Raw genomic sequence first — 18,369 nt, 5'->3', positions numbered from 1 at the left:
CATGCTTTGTCCTATTTTAAGATTAAAAAGAAGAATTATCTTGTTTAGTGGGTCTTGTTTTAAGATCTTTTCTCTCAAAGTAAGAAAAAATGAAACCCTAAAAAAAGCACTTAGACTTATTTTGGTTTTATTTGACAGAGTTCTTGGAATACCTAATTTCTCTTTTAAGTTTTTTACTGACCCGGGGAAGCGGCACAAAAGCTAGCAAGCCTGCCTACTGTCCCACTATTTTCCCACCGAAACAAATGCACCCACAGGTATGTACAGCAAGCACTGATAGCTTTTTACTCGGTTGGATGCCCTTGTGATCACTGTTACTAAATATCGACAACCAATTTGTTTATATCCTGTTTTTTCAATGTTGAAAATGAAAATCTAGTAGCAGCCTTCTCATTACTATGTTGTGTTGTTTTGTGCTGTGTTTTACAGGCACACAGAGGACAGCTCCGAGGCGGACGAGGTACACCCTGGACAGGTTGCCAATCTGTCGCAGCGCCAACACTCGCACATTCACACCTATGGGCAATTTGGATTATCCAATTAACCTATTCCCACAAGCTGCATGTCTTTGGACTGTGGGAGGAAGCCGGAGTACCCAGAGGAAGCCCATGCAATAATTTTAATATTATTTCAAATAAATTTTTGTAATGACTAATGTCTCAGTTATACTACACAGCAAGTATTGGCACACAACTTGACACATGTAGAATTTATATTATACTAATGAAAAAAATATACTAATATATAGGAATATAGAGAAGACCAATTATTTAAGAGAATAAAGAGGTTAGTTTTTTTGGAGTAGAGATCCATTTATTAAGAAAAATTTAAAAAGGCAGGAACGCTGTTTAGAGGTTCGTGGGTGACGCAGAGCCATTGTGGGGAAGTCACTGGGACTTCAAATGAGCTATTCTTTTGGCTGCCAAGACACTGCTCCCTCGGCCGAGATGTGGGCCCTCACCAGGACAGGCTGTCTGGAGGAGTTGTTGGCTGCTACATGACCCAGGCCTTTGTTGAAAAATTAACCTGTGATAAGACAGCATATCAAGATAGAATTGTTATTATCATATAACTAAAGATGAACCAAACTGTTCACAATTTTATCTAACTCTCCGTTTTGAAAAGGCTGGTGACCCCTGTTATAGAGTCTGACAGCTGCAGGGATTATATACAAATATTCAACTATACCAGAATTAAACCAGGTGTAAATAAAAAAAGGAGTGAGTATCACTACAAAGATTACCTACAGTGGGCCTCATACCACAGTCTGATATCAGCAAACACCGAGTGCTTACACTGATATGACACCACAGCCATACTATCATTGCAAACACTGATAACAGCAAAAATTAAATAAAATCAGGACTTGATGAGACCTTTTGAGTATCACTAGAAATATTATAAACAGTCGTCTCAGTACCAAAGTTTGCTATCAGTAAACACAGACGACATTCACTGATAGCATACCACATCCATGTTAGCAGTGTATAAATGATAGTTTAGCATATATTAGCACAGGTATCAATAACGGACTACCGTATTAAACACTTTTACTAACCTCAGGCAGATGGACAGGTGCTCTGTAGGTGGGATTGAGTGCCTGTAGTTGGTGTCTAGGCGGGCGATGCTTGGACCAGCTCGGGACAACAGGTCCTCAAACTGGGTGAGGGAAAGACGATAGTACCGCTGAAAGCGGCCGTCATCCAGACGCAGCTCCGGGAGCCAGTGGTGAAACTCATCAAACTGCTCACGTTTCTGTACCTGATGGACCCAGGTACGGCGAGGACGTCCTTTATTCCACTGCTCTCCACAGTAAATAGAGAAGGGAGACTCTCTCTCCAAACGCTAGATCGACAGCTACCATCTTGCAAATATACTGTCTTGCACTACTTCCTTCCACATATCCGCTTCCAATTCGCATTGGTCGCGCATCGAGGTCAGAGTGTGCACACAACCACCTAGGGGCGTCTGGTGTGTTTTGGTCGCGTCTATCATGTTCGGTGTGAACGCATCTTTAGACCAGTGTGTTTCCTAAGCAAACACTCTGATCCTCATGTTAGTGCACCTGAATTGTTCTGCTGACATCACTGAGAGTCACCTGTCAGTCTCCTTTTGTACTCTGAAAGTCTGAAATTTCATTTGTTATTAAGATTACTTCCAGTCTGAGTTATTGTCACATACTGACGACTCAAAGACAAACTGGAGAAAATCATTCATTTTCCAACATTTATTCTATTCTAGCAAAATAGAACAATAAAAAAATCAAACTGTGACTGCTGTTGGTTAGAATACAATATTAAAATAATCAAGTGATCAACAGCAGCATCTCTGAGTGTAGTAATGCAAACTTAAATATGTGAACAATACAGGTAACACTGATCCTTGTAAATAAATAAATAAATATATGCATGCATGAAGTCTACGGGAAAATTACGCACTCTGAACCTCTGCTGATGTAACAGTGTTTATGTGGTATTATTCCACTTGCCACAAATGTCAGTGTAATGGGGAAACAGCACCCCCCCCTCGGTGTGGCTGGTTAGGTGAGGCTGGCTGCAGTAATCGCTGCCAGTCTGCCGTAGCCATACGAGAGGTGAGTTGTGTTGTTCTGCACACAATATAGCTAAGTAGTACAGACACATAAAACATGTTTGATTAGCTGATGGGCACCGAGTGCAATAAGTGCTCAATGGACACATGTCCAACACCAGTTTTATGTACTTTTCATTTGTTTATTATTGTGTAAAACATGTATGCTAAAGCGGAATGCTAATGTGATGTTCTGCTGTAGTGTGCTGTGCGGAGTGGTGTGTGGCGAGCCTGTGCACTGACAAAACACCGTTGTTTCCATTCAGGTACATCATTTGTTGTTGCTGTTATTTTATTGTACATTATAAATTGTAATATTGCTGCAGTAATCGCGGCCAGTCTGCCGTAACCATACAAGAGTGCGCTGTGCGGAGTGGTGTGTGGCCAGCCTGTGCACTGATAAAACACCATTATTTCCATTCAGGAAATAAAGTGGCAACGATCGATCAGAGACTCTGTCTTCTTAAAACACAACACAACGCAGAGTCGAGGAGTCTGTTTGGGCCGAACTGTTGCAGCGGGATGAAGCAGAAACCGGTTACACTGACACAACTTTCCATTCAACGGCTCTGCTTTCTGAGGTTGTGTAACCATGGTAACTCAACAGCTCTTCTTACACAGCCAATGACAGTTAAGAAGCCGAGTCATTTGAATAATATAATCTGCTTGGTTTGAATTTCCTTTTTCTGTGACAGACCATACTCCTCTCCCCACATACAAGCTAAGAGGAAGGTGAAAAGTGCGCCAACGTTTTTGGAGACGTCTGTTACCCACCCGCTCGATAGCTAGCCGGGGGGTTCAGTGGTCACTCGAGCCGGCGAGAGCAGGGGACTCCCGGATTCATCGTTTTTAGACCCCTGCTGTCTTTCGCCACTCAAGTTAAACATGATATATAAGTTACTGTAAAATGTAATTTTTTGGCTTTTTTCTGTGTTTTATTTTTTCCGGAGTAAATCAAGTAGATCAAAGTTATTAGATTAAATAAAACTACTAATCCCCTAGGTGGGTTCCTCCTTGGTTTTCACACAGCTGAATAAACGTCAAACAGTAAACTGATTAAACAGAAGTGTGAGATGGTCGAGAATTTACGCCAGTGTCCTGATATATTTTAGATAGCAAGGAGCAGACGGCCGAGTTTATTAAACTCCACCGAGACAGCGGTGATGCAAATCTGAAGGCTAGACCGTCCGATTTCACAGCCTCGCACTTCCGGCCTTCTCGCTCTTCTAAGGACCCGGCCCACATAGACTGCGAAGGCCGGGTCCTCCGAAAGATGCAGCCGACGTTTTTAGAAACAGCTCATGATAATTGAACTTCTGTCGATAATTAGCACAGACAAACACTGAGAACCCTGAGAATGCTACAACAAAAGTGTTCTCAGGGCTAAAGGCACTGTTAGCAGGTAATGCTAAGATGAGGTGAATTAGCATTGGCTGGTAATGCAGTTCTAAGGTTAAATGATGGAGTCCCAGATTTAAGCCCTTTTCAAGTGAGAATAAGAAAGAAAAGTATTTGTTTGTGCCCCCCTTTTACTGTTAATGCCCTACCTGCCCCCCAGGCAAAACGTTGCCAGACGCTCCCCTGCGCAGCTATGTAGAAAAGGATCCTGGTGTAGAAAGTAATATTAAATTACAAGAACTTACTGTCAGTCAGTATGCTAAGTGAGCTAAGAACTGTGCGATTTTTGGTGTGATTGTTCATGTCTCAAATGCATGAAACAAACAAGAAGTGAGTGAAGAAAACAGGAAATGTTTCCTGCTGTACCTCCTCTATCAGACATTCTCTGCATACCTGAGCGTGTCCAGTCTCCAGCCTATATCCTTCAGTCCAGCCGACAGCAGCTTCATTCCTGAGTCTCCTGGATGATTGTAGCTCAGGTCCAGCTCTCTCAGATGGGAGGGGTTGGAGCTCAGAGCTGAGGCCAGAGACGTAAAGCCTTCCTCTGTGACCAGACAGCCTGACAGACTGCAGACACACAAAAAAACAACCCATCTGTCAACCATGTTTTTCTGTTTATCAGATACAATAACATCTATCCATTTTTTTTATTTTGATATACGTTTATTAGTCCCACAAGGGGAAATTTCATAAGGCTGCCGACCTATTGCACGCAATGGCGGCGCCATCTTACCCTCCGACCATACATACATTACACATAAACATCACATGGGGAAGACAGGTCAGAGGGGTATAACACTGGAAAATACACCACATGAGGAAAGATAAGGAGAAAAAATAACTCCCCCCAGACTGAGCTCCAACAGGGAGATCAGTTTGAGAACAGAAAAAAACACCTCTGTACATAGCACATGAAAAACTCTAATACACCAAAGAAACACATGACAAGCAACAGGGGTGGGTAAAGGGTTAGAGACAGCCGATGTAGACAGTACATCCGGGCCTGCAACCTATGCGCTGGTCTCCTTGATCCACCGTCAGCATCGGGAGGGAATAAGCGTCGAAGGCGTTTGGAGGGGGGAGGGGGATGAGTGTATGTCTGCATGTGTATATGTCAAGAGTTCAGCTGAGACAGTGTCCTTCCCTGCCAGGCTAAGTAACAACACTCTTCCAGCCAACCCAGGTGGCCTTGCATAGAATGGGAAGAACAGTCTCAACACAGTCTGTTATCAGGGTGTTTTGTTGAGCTCCAGCCTTGAGACCGCAGCTGGCGCCAAAGGGGTCTCCGCATGAAGTGATGGTGGTTTTAACTTTAATGCGAACAACTCAAATGAATGTCAAAGCTGTTCTAACAGTCAAACACTGGTCTCTCAATCTCTCGTTGGAGAGCCGTGAGCTTCCTATGATGTTATCAACCATACGTTCCGTGATGTTGTCATTCTTGTGGTCAAAGAGCAGGTTCTGAGAACTCACGACCGCAGTGCGTTTCCCAAGATGTGATCCAATTTGCGCTCAAAGGTGTTATTTCGAGCGAGCCCCTCCAGATTTAATCCAGTTTGCACTCAGAGGTCTTGTTCTGAGTATTCACGGCAGCCGTAAGGTTCTCCAAGATCTTATCCGTGCTGCACTCAATGAGCCCATTTCGAGAAACTCACGCCTCGTCCCATTGTTTCAATCCCAGCGGGCAGCCTTGTGGGGGTTTGAACAGCCGGTTCCGCTTCCTTAATTCTTCGATAAGCCAGGGCCAAGCCAGCTCCGATCAGCAAGAACCCTGTTATCATGGTTCCGAGTAGGTAGAAATCTTCAGCACTCAGGCTCACCCAAGCCCAGACTTCTCGTTGAGAAGGGGTGTCAATTGCATTCAGGGACCAGTTGATCAAATCCATAATTCCTCTTTTAGGTTTTAGAGAACAGACTGTGAGAGAGTGTTCCAGGGAAAAGTAATACAACAAAACACGAGACTAGACAAGGACACAAGAAGCTAAGCAGGGAAGCTAATGGAAGCCATTTATCCAATTCAGGCACCTGTCCCAGATGCCACAAGATGTCAGAGAGGTCAGTGAGAAGCAGAATGCCACAAAATGTCATTAGGACAAGACAGATAATCATCACAGAATAAAATAATACCATTCTAGCTGAGGAGAAAATGTAGCAAGAAACACATTTCAGACTGGAAGAACTGTCCCAAGTCATTTTGTGAGGAAGGGAGTGTTTAGGTGCAGCAAGTGAAATAAAGTAGTAAAAAAAACGAAGGCCTTGAGGAATTATGTCAGGGAAGAGTTCAGGCATCCTAAAACGGGGAGTAGCTGTTGTTTGTGTGAGATGGCCAAAAAAGATGGAAATCAACATGTTTACATGTATCCATGGCCAGAGAACTGAATAGTGCTTAGGTTTAGTGGGGTTGTGTGGGCATGATGGGCGGAAATGAACATCTCTGGAGAAAGAGTAGGAGTGCAGATAGTGACAAAAATATCCAAAGTCAATGAAATTATTGCATGTAGCCTTCTAGGTGCAAACATTTTGTAGCACAGGAGGGTCATATACTGCTGGAGAATTGGTTTTTATACAGGAACAATATAGATTATAAATAATAATTTGTGAAAAATCTGAATCCTGACCTGAGAGTTTCCAGTTTGCAGTGTGGACTCTTTAGCCCAAGAGACAGAAGTTTCACTCCTGATTCCTGCAAGTCGTTGTTACTCATATCAAGGTGCCTTAGACTTGACAACTGGATGCTGAGAAGTGAGGAAATAGTTTCATAGCTTCTGTCTGAGAGGTTACAGCGACTCAGTCTGAAAACAATTTGTGATTAAATAAAATAAATTCATATGATTTTATTTTATTTGTATGCTGGTGTGCAATATAATTAATTAGGGCTGCACGATTAATCGTTAGAAAATTGCGATCTCGATTCATACTTATGTGCGATCTCATTTCCAAATGACAACGATTAAAAAAAAAAAAAAAAAAAAGGACGATGACGATTGTACCGCATTTTGATCCGGGACGTAATCTGCATGAAAACAAGCGCTCCCTCTTCCTGCTCAACAAATGACAAGGGCGGAGCCTTATACCATGTGATACAGAAGCTGTGCCGTGATGCTCAAATTGGCAGGGAAAAACAACGGAGAACACGTCAGGGATGACGAGAAAGTGACAGGAGAAAATTCGTCCCGGTCAACCACCCAAACATCAATAACGGGAACCTTATACAGCGCTTCCCTATACACGTCGAACTCCCGCAGGCACAAAGAAATTACGGAGGCTATTACTTATCACCTGACCAAAGATATATCAACACTGTGCAAAACGAGGGATTTAGGAAAATGATCAACACCCTAGACAAACGCTACACAGTGCCGTCATGCAACTATTTTTCTATTGTTGCACTACCTGCACAGGTACAGGCAGTGTCGAGCAACGGTGGAGACGGAATTTCAAGCAGTACAACATTTTGCGGCAACCACAAAATGTGAGGCATTTATTGTTTTTATGTTTATTGTTTTTATGTTCAGTTTCAACTGTTACGAAGTTGATGTGCAGTTAATAAGTGCAATAAATATTTATATTGGAAAAGAAAATCGTGAGAGAATCGTGATCTCAATTCTAAGCAAAAAAATCGTGATTCTCATTTTATGCAAAATCGTGCAGCCCTATAATTAATCTAATATAAATACATAAATAATAGATGACTTAAAATTAAGTCTAGTTAAAAATATAACTGTATCTCTACATCTTAATTGAAACCAGTGAAGAGCTGGAAGATTTAGTCTTACTACCTCTGTATCCACTAAAACAGGAATACATAAATTACTGTTAGCAACTTTGTTAATTATAATATCTGTGATTACATATAGTTCAAAGAAACCCATATTTCTCACATACCCTGGTCTATAATAAGCCACTTGATAAACTTCCCCTTTCAGTTCACCCTTCCCAAAAAGACCACTTTAATTTGATTGATCAATTTCAGGAAGAGCAATGCTCTCCCTCCAATAGCTTCTAATGTAGAATCATACTTACTCAGCTGTGTTGGAGGCTTTGACCACCGGCAGCAACCTCAGAAGAGCCTCATCTGAAGCAGAGTATTTCTTCAGGTCAAACACATCCAGATCTTTTTCTGATGACAGTAAGATGAAAACCAGAGCTGACCACTGAGCAGGAGACAATTTATCTGTGGAGAGACTTCCTGATCTCAGGGACTGTTGGATCTCTTCCACTAGAGAATGATCATTCAGTTCATTCAGACAGTGGAACAGATTGATGCTTTTCTCTGCAGACAGATTCTCACTGAGCTTCTCCTTGATGCGCTGAACTGTTCCTTGATTGGTTTCTGAGCTACTTCCTGTCTGTGTCAGCAGGCCTCGTAGGAGAGTCTGATTGGTCTGCAGGGAAAGACCCAGGAGGAAGCGGAGGAACAAGTCCAGGTGTCCATTTGGACTCTGTAAGGCCTTGTTCACAGCACTCTGGTGGAGAAATTTTAGTTTTGGTTCTGTCTCTCCAGATTCTACTTCCCTTTGCAATTCTTGTTTTTTAAATAATTTAGACCACCAGGAGGTGGTTTGTTGCTCTTCCAGCAGATTGACTCCAGAGTTGATGAAGGTCAGATGGACATGAAGAGCAGCCAGAAACTCCTGAACACTCAGATGGATGAAGCAGAACACCTTGTCCTGGTACAGTCCTCTCTCCTCTTTAAAGATCTGTGTGAACACTCCTGAGTACACTGTGGCTGCTCTGATATCGATGCCACACTCTGTCAGGTCTGATTCATAAAAGATCAGGTTTCCTTTCTGCAGCTGATCAAAAGCCAGTTTTCCCAGAGAATCCATCATCTTCCTGCTCTCTGGACTCCAGTGTGGATCTGTCTCAGCTCCTCCATCATACTTGACCCTCTTCACTTTGGCCTGAACCACCAGGAAGTTGATGTACATCTCAGTCAGGGTCTTGGGCAGCTGTCCTCGCTTTCTGGTTTTCAGCACATCCTCCAGAACTGTTGCAGTGATCCAGCAGAAGACTGGGATGTGGCACATGATGTGGAGGCTTCGTGATGTCTTGATGTGAGAAAGGATTCTGCTGGCCTGCTCCTCATCTCTGAACCTCTTCCTGATGTACTCCTCCTTCTGTGGATCAGTAAACCCTCTGACCTCTGTCACCATGCCAACACATTCAGGAGGGATCTGATTGGCTGCTGCAGGTCGTGTGGTTATCCAGAGACGAGCAGAGGGAAGCAGTTTCCCCCTGATGAGGTTTATCAGCAGCACATCCACTGAGGTGGGCTCTCTGGGGTCAGTTAGGATTGTAGTTTTGTGGAAGTCCAGAGGAAGTCGACACTCATCCAGACCATCAAAGATGAACACGACCTGGAAGTCTTCAAAGCTGCAGATTCCTGCTTCTTTGGTTTCAGTAAAGAAGTGATGAACAAGTTGCACCAAGCTGAACTTTCTCTCTTTCAGCACATTCAGCTCTCTGAAAGTGAATGGAAATATGAACTGGATGTCCTGGTTGGCTTTGTCTTCAGCCCAGTCGAGAATGTATTTCTGTGTTAAGACTGTTTTCCCAATGCCAGCCACTCCCTTTGTCAGCACTGTTCTGATTGAATGATCTCTTCCAGGAGATGCTTTAAAGATGTCTTTCTGTCTGATTGTTTTTTCTGGTCTGTCTCGTTTTCTGAATACTGTTTCAATCTGTCTGACCTCGTGTTCTTCATTGACCTCTGCAGTCCCTCCCTCTGTGATGTAGAGCTCTGTGTAGATCTCATTCAGAAGGGTTGGGTTTCCTGCTTTAGCGATCCCCTCAAACACACACTGGAACCTCTTCTTCAACTTAGATTTCAAGTTACGGTGACACACTGCTGGAAAATTCTCTGAAAAAAAAGGAATGCAGAACATTCAGTCTAATCTCCTTAAAACATTTGACTACAAGTTGGTCCATCTCTTAAGGCATTAGAAAATGTTCATTCATCCAGCAGCTTAAATATTTAGGAAAATCCTCTTACTGCTCTGCAGACGGTCAGCCAGCTCCTCCTGCTTTATTCTCCTCAGAAAGTCCACTGTGATCTTCACAAATGCCTCTATGCTCCTCCTCTGCTCCTCATCTTCTATCTGAATCTCTAAGCATTCTGGGTAATCTGGACTCAGAACCTTCTGAATTTTCTTCAGCTCATTCTTCACAAAAGGGATGATGTTGTCCTCCAGCAGCTGGAACAGAATACTTTATGAATGACCCATTGAGACTGAAATCATGGAGCCAGACATCAGATCCATTTTAAACACACTGACAATCTACTGATCTACAAAGAGCAGCATGGAGATGAATATGAACAGAATAGATGTTTAAGACTTCCGGTCTGAGTGAACACTGGCATGACTTGCTACTGCGCCCAGTTTTTATTTTAATTTTTTTCATGTTGTGCATTTCCTCTTACTTGGAAGATTTATCACTTTTTGTTACATTAAAAGTTCAATTAATATCCCTGTTAATATCTAGTACTATTGAATTATTCATGGCTTTTATTTTGTGATGCTGAACTTGACATCTCTGCCTACAATGTGTACAGCAGAATTAATATCTGGTCTCTTCTGTCCCTTAAGCTGGGCATATACTGTGCGATTTTTTCAGTCGCGCTATTCAGCTTCTCCTCAAACTGCACAATTGACATGCAGCGATTATAAGTTTGTAGGTCACGATGCAGGGTCTCACACTATACGTCCCGATGCTCTGATGCAACCTGAGTGCTCACACTGTGCGTCCATAAAATTAAGGTTATAACAGAAATTCTGTCGCTCGCTCTGCCTCTCTGTCTTTCACTCACACAGACACACGACCACCACCAACTTTGCTAAATTGCTAATGAAAAACATTGATCAGGCAGCTGTGATTGAGCAGCAATGTAGTAAATCCAACAGTTTTCACAGTTGTTGTGGTCATGATAATTTTGTGAGGCCACATCGAAAAGGCTCGGATGAGCTTTCCAAAGTTCTACAAGTTGTGCCTCCATGCTTGTGTCCTGTTCACACGCTGCACTGCCGTGCTACTCCGTCTTTTTCACCAACGTTTATGACCAACGGCTGCCGTGACACCTTCACGACGGTCAACAGGATTTCAAACCTCTTTAAAATCCTCATGACCAAGCGGTTGATGATGGGGAGCTGGTTGTGAGGTGTTAATCACTTTTCGTTACCCCAAGTATACTACACGATGCACGATGAAGGCCAAAATCGGGCCGATCAACAAAATGGTCGCACGACTCAAAAATAGGCTCAAAATTGGCCAAAAATCGCACAGTGTAAGCCTAGCTTTACTTATGAATTGGGTCTCATGCAGTACTCAGCTATTGAACTTCTTTGGTACTGCCTTTACCAATTGGAGTCTCCACAGACTGCATTCCATCACCATCTGGACATAGATTTTTTGCACCATCACAGACACATGATTCCCCTTGCAGTTTCCAGGTAGACACCCCAAAAACAATAAACTTCCTTTGTTCTCACTCTTAACGTTCTCCATGCAATTGCGCGTATTACAAGCAATGAGCATATCATCCAACATCTCCACACTGACTGCAATTTAGACTTCTTCTGCTTAACTGAAACATGGCAACAACCCCATGACTTCTCTCAGCTCAATGAATCCACTCCTCCAGGCATTGTTTACATCGGCCAACCCCCAGTACTGGCCAGGGAGGAGGGATCACTATAATCTAAGACAAGGGGTGGAAAGTCATACTGTTGTCTGTTCTTTTCAACTGTCTGGGCCTAGAACTATAACCATTACCTCAACAGTCTACCATTCCCATAAACTTAAAGCTGACTTTTTAAATGACTCTGCTGCCTTCCTCAGACAGCTATTTTCTCACCAAACACAATACTTCACATGGACAGGATCAGAGGTGGCAAAAGTACAGTCATACTGTACTTATAATTTCTTTAAAAGCAAAATCTACACCACAGAGTATTTTCATGCAACTTTTAAATAATACAGTCTACCTCAGTTAGCTACAGACCCAATATTTAATTTAAAACCATGAAGACTTACATGTAAGATTTAAATGACCAGTCCTTCCCTTTAAATCTAAGCTCTCTTCTTCCTTTCCTGTCCTGACTTTCTTTTCTTTTCTATCTGTTAGTGAAGCTCTCATTCTTTTCTCTCCTTGTGAAATACAGCACACATTACACAAAATACACACTAATTTGTGTGTAATTTTACATGCTTTTTTTTTAAAACAGCGCATTGTGGTCTGCATCTTGATTGACCATTGTCAATCAATCTCCTCTGTGCTGTGTCTCCTGTACAGTACAGAATGTGTTCAGCTTGTCAAATTTATATAAATCTTCGATCACTACAAGTGTGACTCTAGTGTGCTGTACTGTATGTTTGTAAGTTTTCTCCTCAACAATGTAGACGAAACTTTTGCACCGTCAAAGACACCTGCAGTAGCACCCAAAAGGCAGAGGAGACACTAACCATTGCACAAAAAGTTGGACTTCTGGACATGCTAAAGGAAGGTAGAAGTTACAGTATTTTTTGGAATATTAGGTCCACCGGATTATAAGGCGCATTCCCACAGTTTTTATCTAATTTTCACAGTTCAAATTTTAAACTGTTCTGCTCTTTATGCTAATGCCAGCTATATCTTTTGGTGCTCATAACTGTTATACTTTTTGAAATATTAAGCTTTTTATGTAACCTTATGGCCCATTGAAATGAATGAATCACATTACAAGTGTGAAGGGTGAGCCATATTTTAGCTCAGTGAGATGAGCAGCTTTTCTGAGAGCGGGAGGCCCGGTTTCGAATCTCGACCATGGCAACATGCTTTCAGCAGATAGTTCAAGGTGATGGAACTTCAGCTTGTGCAGCTTTTGTCAGCTGACTGTTTTGCTTGGTAAACATTTCTGCAAACGTTTTATGATTTAAAAAAAAAAATCTCACATCCATTTCAGCTTCTTCACCTCTTTTAAACACAAAGTTCTGCTTTTTCACCTCTTTTCAGCAGACTGTTCAGCTTCTTCTGCACACATTATGTTTTATGTGTCTATGAAAAATAAATGTATTATTATTATTAAAATTAGTTGTTTTACATGTACATACCACAAATATGGAGTCCAAGTCTGTTTGGTGCTGCAGGGCAGACTGACCATTGGGAACCTCTGAGCTCTGCTGGTCCACTCTGTGGAGGAATTATCAATAATTAGTTGTCAGACATTAGTTTTGACAGACATAAAGAAGAAAAAATGACATAAATGAGGCCAGTACGGTTGATGGAATTTATTGTTTGTGAAACAAAACAGGTATGATTTGGTGCAGAGAGGTCTGTTAACACATAGTGAGTGAGAAAGGTGACTGGAAAGGAAAAACTCAATGCATCATGGGAATCCCCCAGCAGCCTACGCCTATTGCAGCATAACTAAGGGAGGATTCAGGGTCACCTGCTCCAGCCCTAACTATATGCTTTAACAAAAAGGAAAGTTTTAAGCCTAATCTTGAAAGTAGAGATAGTGTCTGTCTCCCGAATCCAAACTGGAAGCTGGTTCCACAGAAGAGGGGCCTGAAAACTGAAGGCTCTGCCTCCCATTCTACTTTTAAATACCCTAGGAACAACAAGTAAGCCTGCAGAGCGAGAGCAAAGTGCTCTAATAGGGTGATATGGTACTACAAGGTCATTAAGATAAGATGGGGCCTGATTATTTAAGACCTTGTATGTGAGGAGCAGGATTTTGAATTCAATTCTGGATTTTACAGGAAGCCAATGAAGGGAAGCCAAAACAGGAGAAATATGCTCTCTCTTTCTAGTCCCTGTCAGTACTCTTGCTGCAGCATTTTGGATTAATTGAAGGCTTGAAGGCTGGAAATTCGTCAGATCGTGTCACTCTTACACTGAAGGTGAAATTACTATAAAATTACAAATGATGGAGGCAGAGAAATCAAAGTCCAGATTTCTTCCTTCAGACGGAAAGTTTAGTGCTCACAGTTCTGTGGGGTGATGGGTGGAATTTTACTGCATTCACAGGAACAGCAAACAGGGAGGAGGAAAAGTTCCACACCAGGTAAATTTAAGAACACCATACGGATTTAAATCTATAGGCTATGAGGCAGACTTACTAAGAGGGGCAAATTATGGTGATGGAGCAATTACAGGGAAGGTTAACAATGTAGTTTAATTTATATACAAAGGGTCAGTCAGTTTTTTCAGAATTCTGTTGAGAGCAGCTCAAATTAATCTCACTATGATATTACAAACTGTTGTAATTTAAAACTCAAACCTGATGTTTCGTAGGCTGTTCTACTTTAAATGACCTGCAGAAATCAGCAGGATTACAACATGTGCTAAATTAAGATCCACTTTTCCTTGACCTCCAAGGCCTTCTTTTCATCAAAGGCGAAGAAAACAGGTTAGTGATAGGAGACAAGAGGTACTTTTCAAATGCATGCTGTGAAGAAGCTGGAATCCTACAGACACTCAGCCTCTTCACAACAGAAACACCTCCTGCAACATCCATTTTTACTCTCTGACTGCTGTGTTTGTGGAAACACTTCAACACACATCGCTTCACATATGAACATAGAAATGTGTGTGAAAAAGAGCTGAGCTGACATTAAACATGATGGAGGATTTATTCACAAACACTGAGACACAACAGCATTTAGCCACACATTACCTCTCTGCAGGAGGACATGTGCCTGATTTAAAGAAAATATCAGCATCTTTAGATCGGTCACTCTGTAAGGACACACAGCTGGGTGAAGGTCCAGGTTGATTCCTGTGAATAATGATGGAGCAGTGATGTGAGTGCTGAGCTGTCACATGGAGAAGAGTCATGGACAGTTAGAGATGGCCATCTCACCTCTGAGCTTTGGTCTGATGTTCCCCACACAGAGCGGTTTTAGAGGAAGGGACTCCTTCCTTGCTCGCATTTTGACCCATGCTGCAAAGGAAACACAAACCATTCATGTGCACATCAACTGAGAGCTGCAGAGGTCATGTCTGGTGTATTGGACTAACATCCACACCATCTGAGACACAGCTTTCATTAGTTCACTACAAAAAAAAATGTCACTGAGCCCAGTTCAGCCTCCAAATCCTCAATTACTGTAATCATTCAGAGTTAGCAGGTCAAACATGGCTGTAGAAATGGCAGAGAGCAGCTTTACTTCAGTAACAATACTCTAACTGCTAGCTGCTCCGCTAGGTAAGGTTAAATGTTAGAGTAAAGAAATAAGGTGATGCGGCTGGGAGTTACATCACTAGGGATGGGTATCGTTTAGGTTTTATCCGATACCAGTACCAAACTGGTACTTTTGAAACGGTGCCGGTGCTTAAAGAATGGAGAACACACACTTGTCCAGAAACCTCTCATGTTCAGCTGTTTTTTTGTAAAAAGATAACAATGTTAGCCTTTTCTGGAGCTAGAGGGCATATATGGTATCACTCTTGGCTGGAAGCAGTGCTTAAACAATGGAAAAATGTTTAAATGTTTTCCACTTTTTCTTTGGTCATTTTAGCTTTTTTGACCAGGGTGAAGGGAGTATCTGTCGTCAAACAAGAAGACAGCCGCATGTAACTACGACGGTGTTTGCTAGTTCACCTTACATGCATTAATTTACTATGCTCGGAAACATAAAATGATTGGCTAGAATTCAAAGTGTATGACAACTCAGAGACAAAAGCACCGAAATAAAACACCGAAATGTGCGCTACTTTTCGGTCTGGTTACTACCGTTTATGTCAGAACCGGTGCCATCATGACACCGGATACTGGTACTCATCCCTGTACATCACAGACTTTTTTTTTTTAACTTTGGCGAAATTATAACACCTGATCCTGATCCTGATTCTTCGTCATCAATTCCTTATGCGTGTTCCCCGTTCATTCAGTTGTTTATGTTGAGTTCATCAAATATATAATCTCAGGTAGATGTAGAAAACGAGATGTGTGGTTTTAAAGCAATTAACATATTAACAGCTATCAGTTAATATTTTATTTTTATTTCACTGTAAACTCTGAACACTCTGAAATTAGAAGCATCATATCAGCCACAGCTAAAATATTTCTAAAATGAAGGAGTTGTTTTGATTCATATTACAGAAACACAAAGTCCAATCACAGAAACACTTTGACTTCAGTGGATATCCTGTAAACTAAATATGTTGTATAGAAAATGAGTAGCATTTTCATGACCTGCTCATGGAAGATTTATTTTTTTAAAAACATCTTTAAAGACAAACTCATGCTCATACTGATATTAAAGTAACATGTAGTAAAAAGATTCCACCTTAACAGCTGCAGGTAGTTGCTGTTTACATGTTTTAAAGGAAGTAATCCATGGGTATGTTTAAGTGATATTGATGTGCTCTGTTACACTAACTGAAATACACTGTTTCTAAGACTCTACATTTCCTCTTTGTTCTTCACTGTCACTTGATTTGAAGCAAACTGTTTTGTATTACAGCTACAGCTTTGGAGGAGATATGAACATTAGTTAGTCCTCTGCAGAAGAAACTCTTCAGCTTCTTAAAGTCGCCTTGACATCCTCAGTTTTACATTTTAAAGACAACTCACCTCAAAACTCCAAAACACACATGACACACCAACTTGCAAACACGAGTCACTTACTTTCTTGAATTCACTCAATTGCACGTTCTATTGCTTACTAATTATTCTCTAATTGCTGTACATTCACTGTGAGTCCTATCTCCTCACTAATGCTTGTTAAATTAACCAAACAACTCTCGGCAAATGTTCTGATCAGTCATCTATTTTGTCCCCAAGTGTTTCTGAGACAGAGTATATGATTGTCGCAGGTGACTAAAGTTACACAAGTGTAATATACAAACTTGATACCCCATCCTGATGCATGCTCAATCATGCAGGGTAAGTAAATCTCCAAAAGTTGATTCTGTTCATCCATCCATCCAGATGAACAGAATCAACTTTTGGAGGTTGATACACCATCATTTTAAGTGATTTACAAATGTGATTCATTTTCAGAGAAAAGACTATCAGGCTATGCAAACAGGATGTGATGTTACAATAATAGTAAAATATTTACATGTAATATATTTCTTAATAGAACACAGAGTGGACATCACATATTTGCAGAAGTGCTCTCATTTTTGGAGATGCCTGTCCCCCCACCCAAAAAAAAAAAAGGTTCAGCTTCATAACTGGACTGTTTTATTTAATCAGTATATTTTGAATTTTACCCCTCATATCGCCTGATGTAAAATGTTTTGTTCTTGTTTAAACACTCTGAATTAAATCTAACAATAAAAAATAATTTAAATTCAGCAGAATAACAAATTTGTGTCATTTTTCATTCTAGCTGAAGTACGGGGCAAATCACTTTCTTTTCACCTCAATACGGATGTACTGTAATTGGTCCAGCAAACAATCTATTATGACCACTTAGCAAACGCACCAACTTTAATTGTTTATACCTTTACAAAAACAAACCATTGGCAATACTCGGTGGGCCGGTGTTCCAGATCTACTGGCGTTTAGATTAACTGGCGTTGGTCAAACAGATGTGTGGCAGACTTGCATTTCAGGAGCTGCTACCAACAAAACAGCAAAAAAAAAAAAAAAACGCCAAATATGTCATCCGTGACACTTGTGAGGTTATCTCAAACACACTCCGTCAGTCTTGATGCCATTGAACAACAAAATGTGTAAAAATGTCGCGAGTTTACCTGGTGATAGCCTCATGCTCGACACGATCGCGAAAACAGCAAACAATTAACACCACGCAGGTGCTGTTCACAGGACAGCGAGAATAAACGATCGGGAGACTCTTGGCGTCGTTATCGTTCCCCTCGCACGTTTTATTTCTCTGGTTTCAGCGTTTTATGCTCAAAACTAAACCGTGCAGTTTACTTTGTGTGCACTAACATGGACTCGAATCAACCAGCGCCACCTCTGGCCAAGTGCCACATCTGGCCAAGTGCCACAGCCTACAGCCAGATCAACTTTTGACACACATCTGCAGCACGTTTGAATTCGTTTCATACACAATACATGTGTACTTTTCAATTGTGTCTGTTTGTTCGTCATACAAATAAACCTTTGAAATGAATGAAATTATATCATATATTTATTATTGGCCTACATTTGTACAAAATGCCAAATTATATACACAAAGTCATAGAAATCACCACTCCAACTGATTTTAATATTCTCTTTTTCCATAACAATGAAATACGCCTTGGACAAATATGACACATCAATAGTTCATTAGTGTTGTCACATCACATCCTATAAGCATCTTCTGTCTGTGTCCTTTCTCTGGAAATGAATATTTCCAGCCAATATAGGCAATCCATCAACATGGCTGGAGAGTTGGTTGTCATATACAGTCTGTATAAGTGTGGTTAATCTAATGAAC

General features: G+C 41.3%; 2 protein-coding genes across 2 annotated transcripts in view; both read right to left on the bottom strand.

Annotated features, from left to right (window-relative positions):
• Positions 1-907: 907 nt before the first annotated feature.
• Positions 908-13,356, bottom strand: LOC134646751 (protein NLRC3-like). Its single transcript, XM_065470129.1, has 9 exons — positions 13,352-13,356; positions 13,078-13,156; positions 9,983-10,184; positions 8,011-9,850; positions 6,606-6,779; positions 4,368-4,554; positions 1,559-1,761; positions 1,248-1,333; positions 908-1,008 (listed from the first exon to the last, which is right to left on the bottom strand). The coding sequence occupies exons 1-9, from the start codon at positions 13,354-13,356 to the stop codon at positions 908-910; spliced, it is 2,877 nt and encodes a 958-aa protein (XP_065326201.1).
• A 70-nt stretch (positions 13,357-13,426) lies between these two features.
• LOC135932628 (uncharacterized) overlaps positions 13,427-18,369 on the bottom strand; it is a 305,408-nt gene continuing 300,465 nt past the window's right edge. Inside the window, exon 6 of the mRNA XM_065470128.1 lies at positions 13,427-13,823. Coding sequence (XP_065326200.1) covers positions 13,427-13,823 — 397 coding nt within the window. The remainder of the gene's footprint in view (positions 13,824-18,369) is intronic.

Source organism: Pelmatolapia mariae, linkage group LG3_W (assembly GCF_036321145.2).
Source record: "Pelmatolapia mariae isolate MD_Pm_ZW linkage group LG3_W, Pm_UMD_F_2, whole genome shotgun sequence".
Taxonomy (NCBI): Eukaryota; Metazoa; Chordata; class Actinopteri; order Cichliformes; family Cichlidae; genus Pelmatolapia; species Pelmatolapia mariae.
The sequence above is the reverse complement of the archived record's forward strand: the minus strand, read 5'-3'. Positions and strand labels throughout refer to the sequence as shown.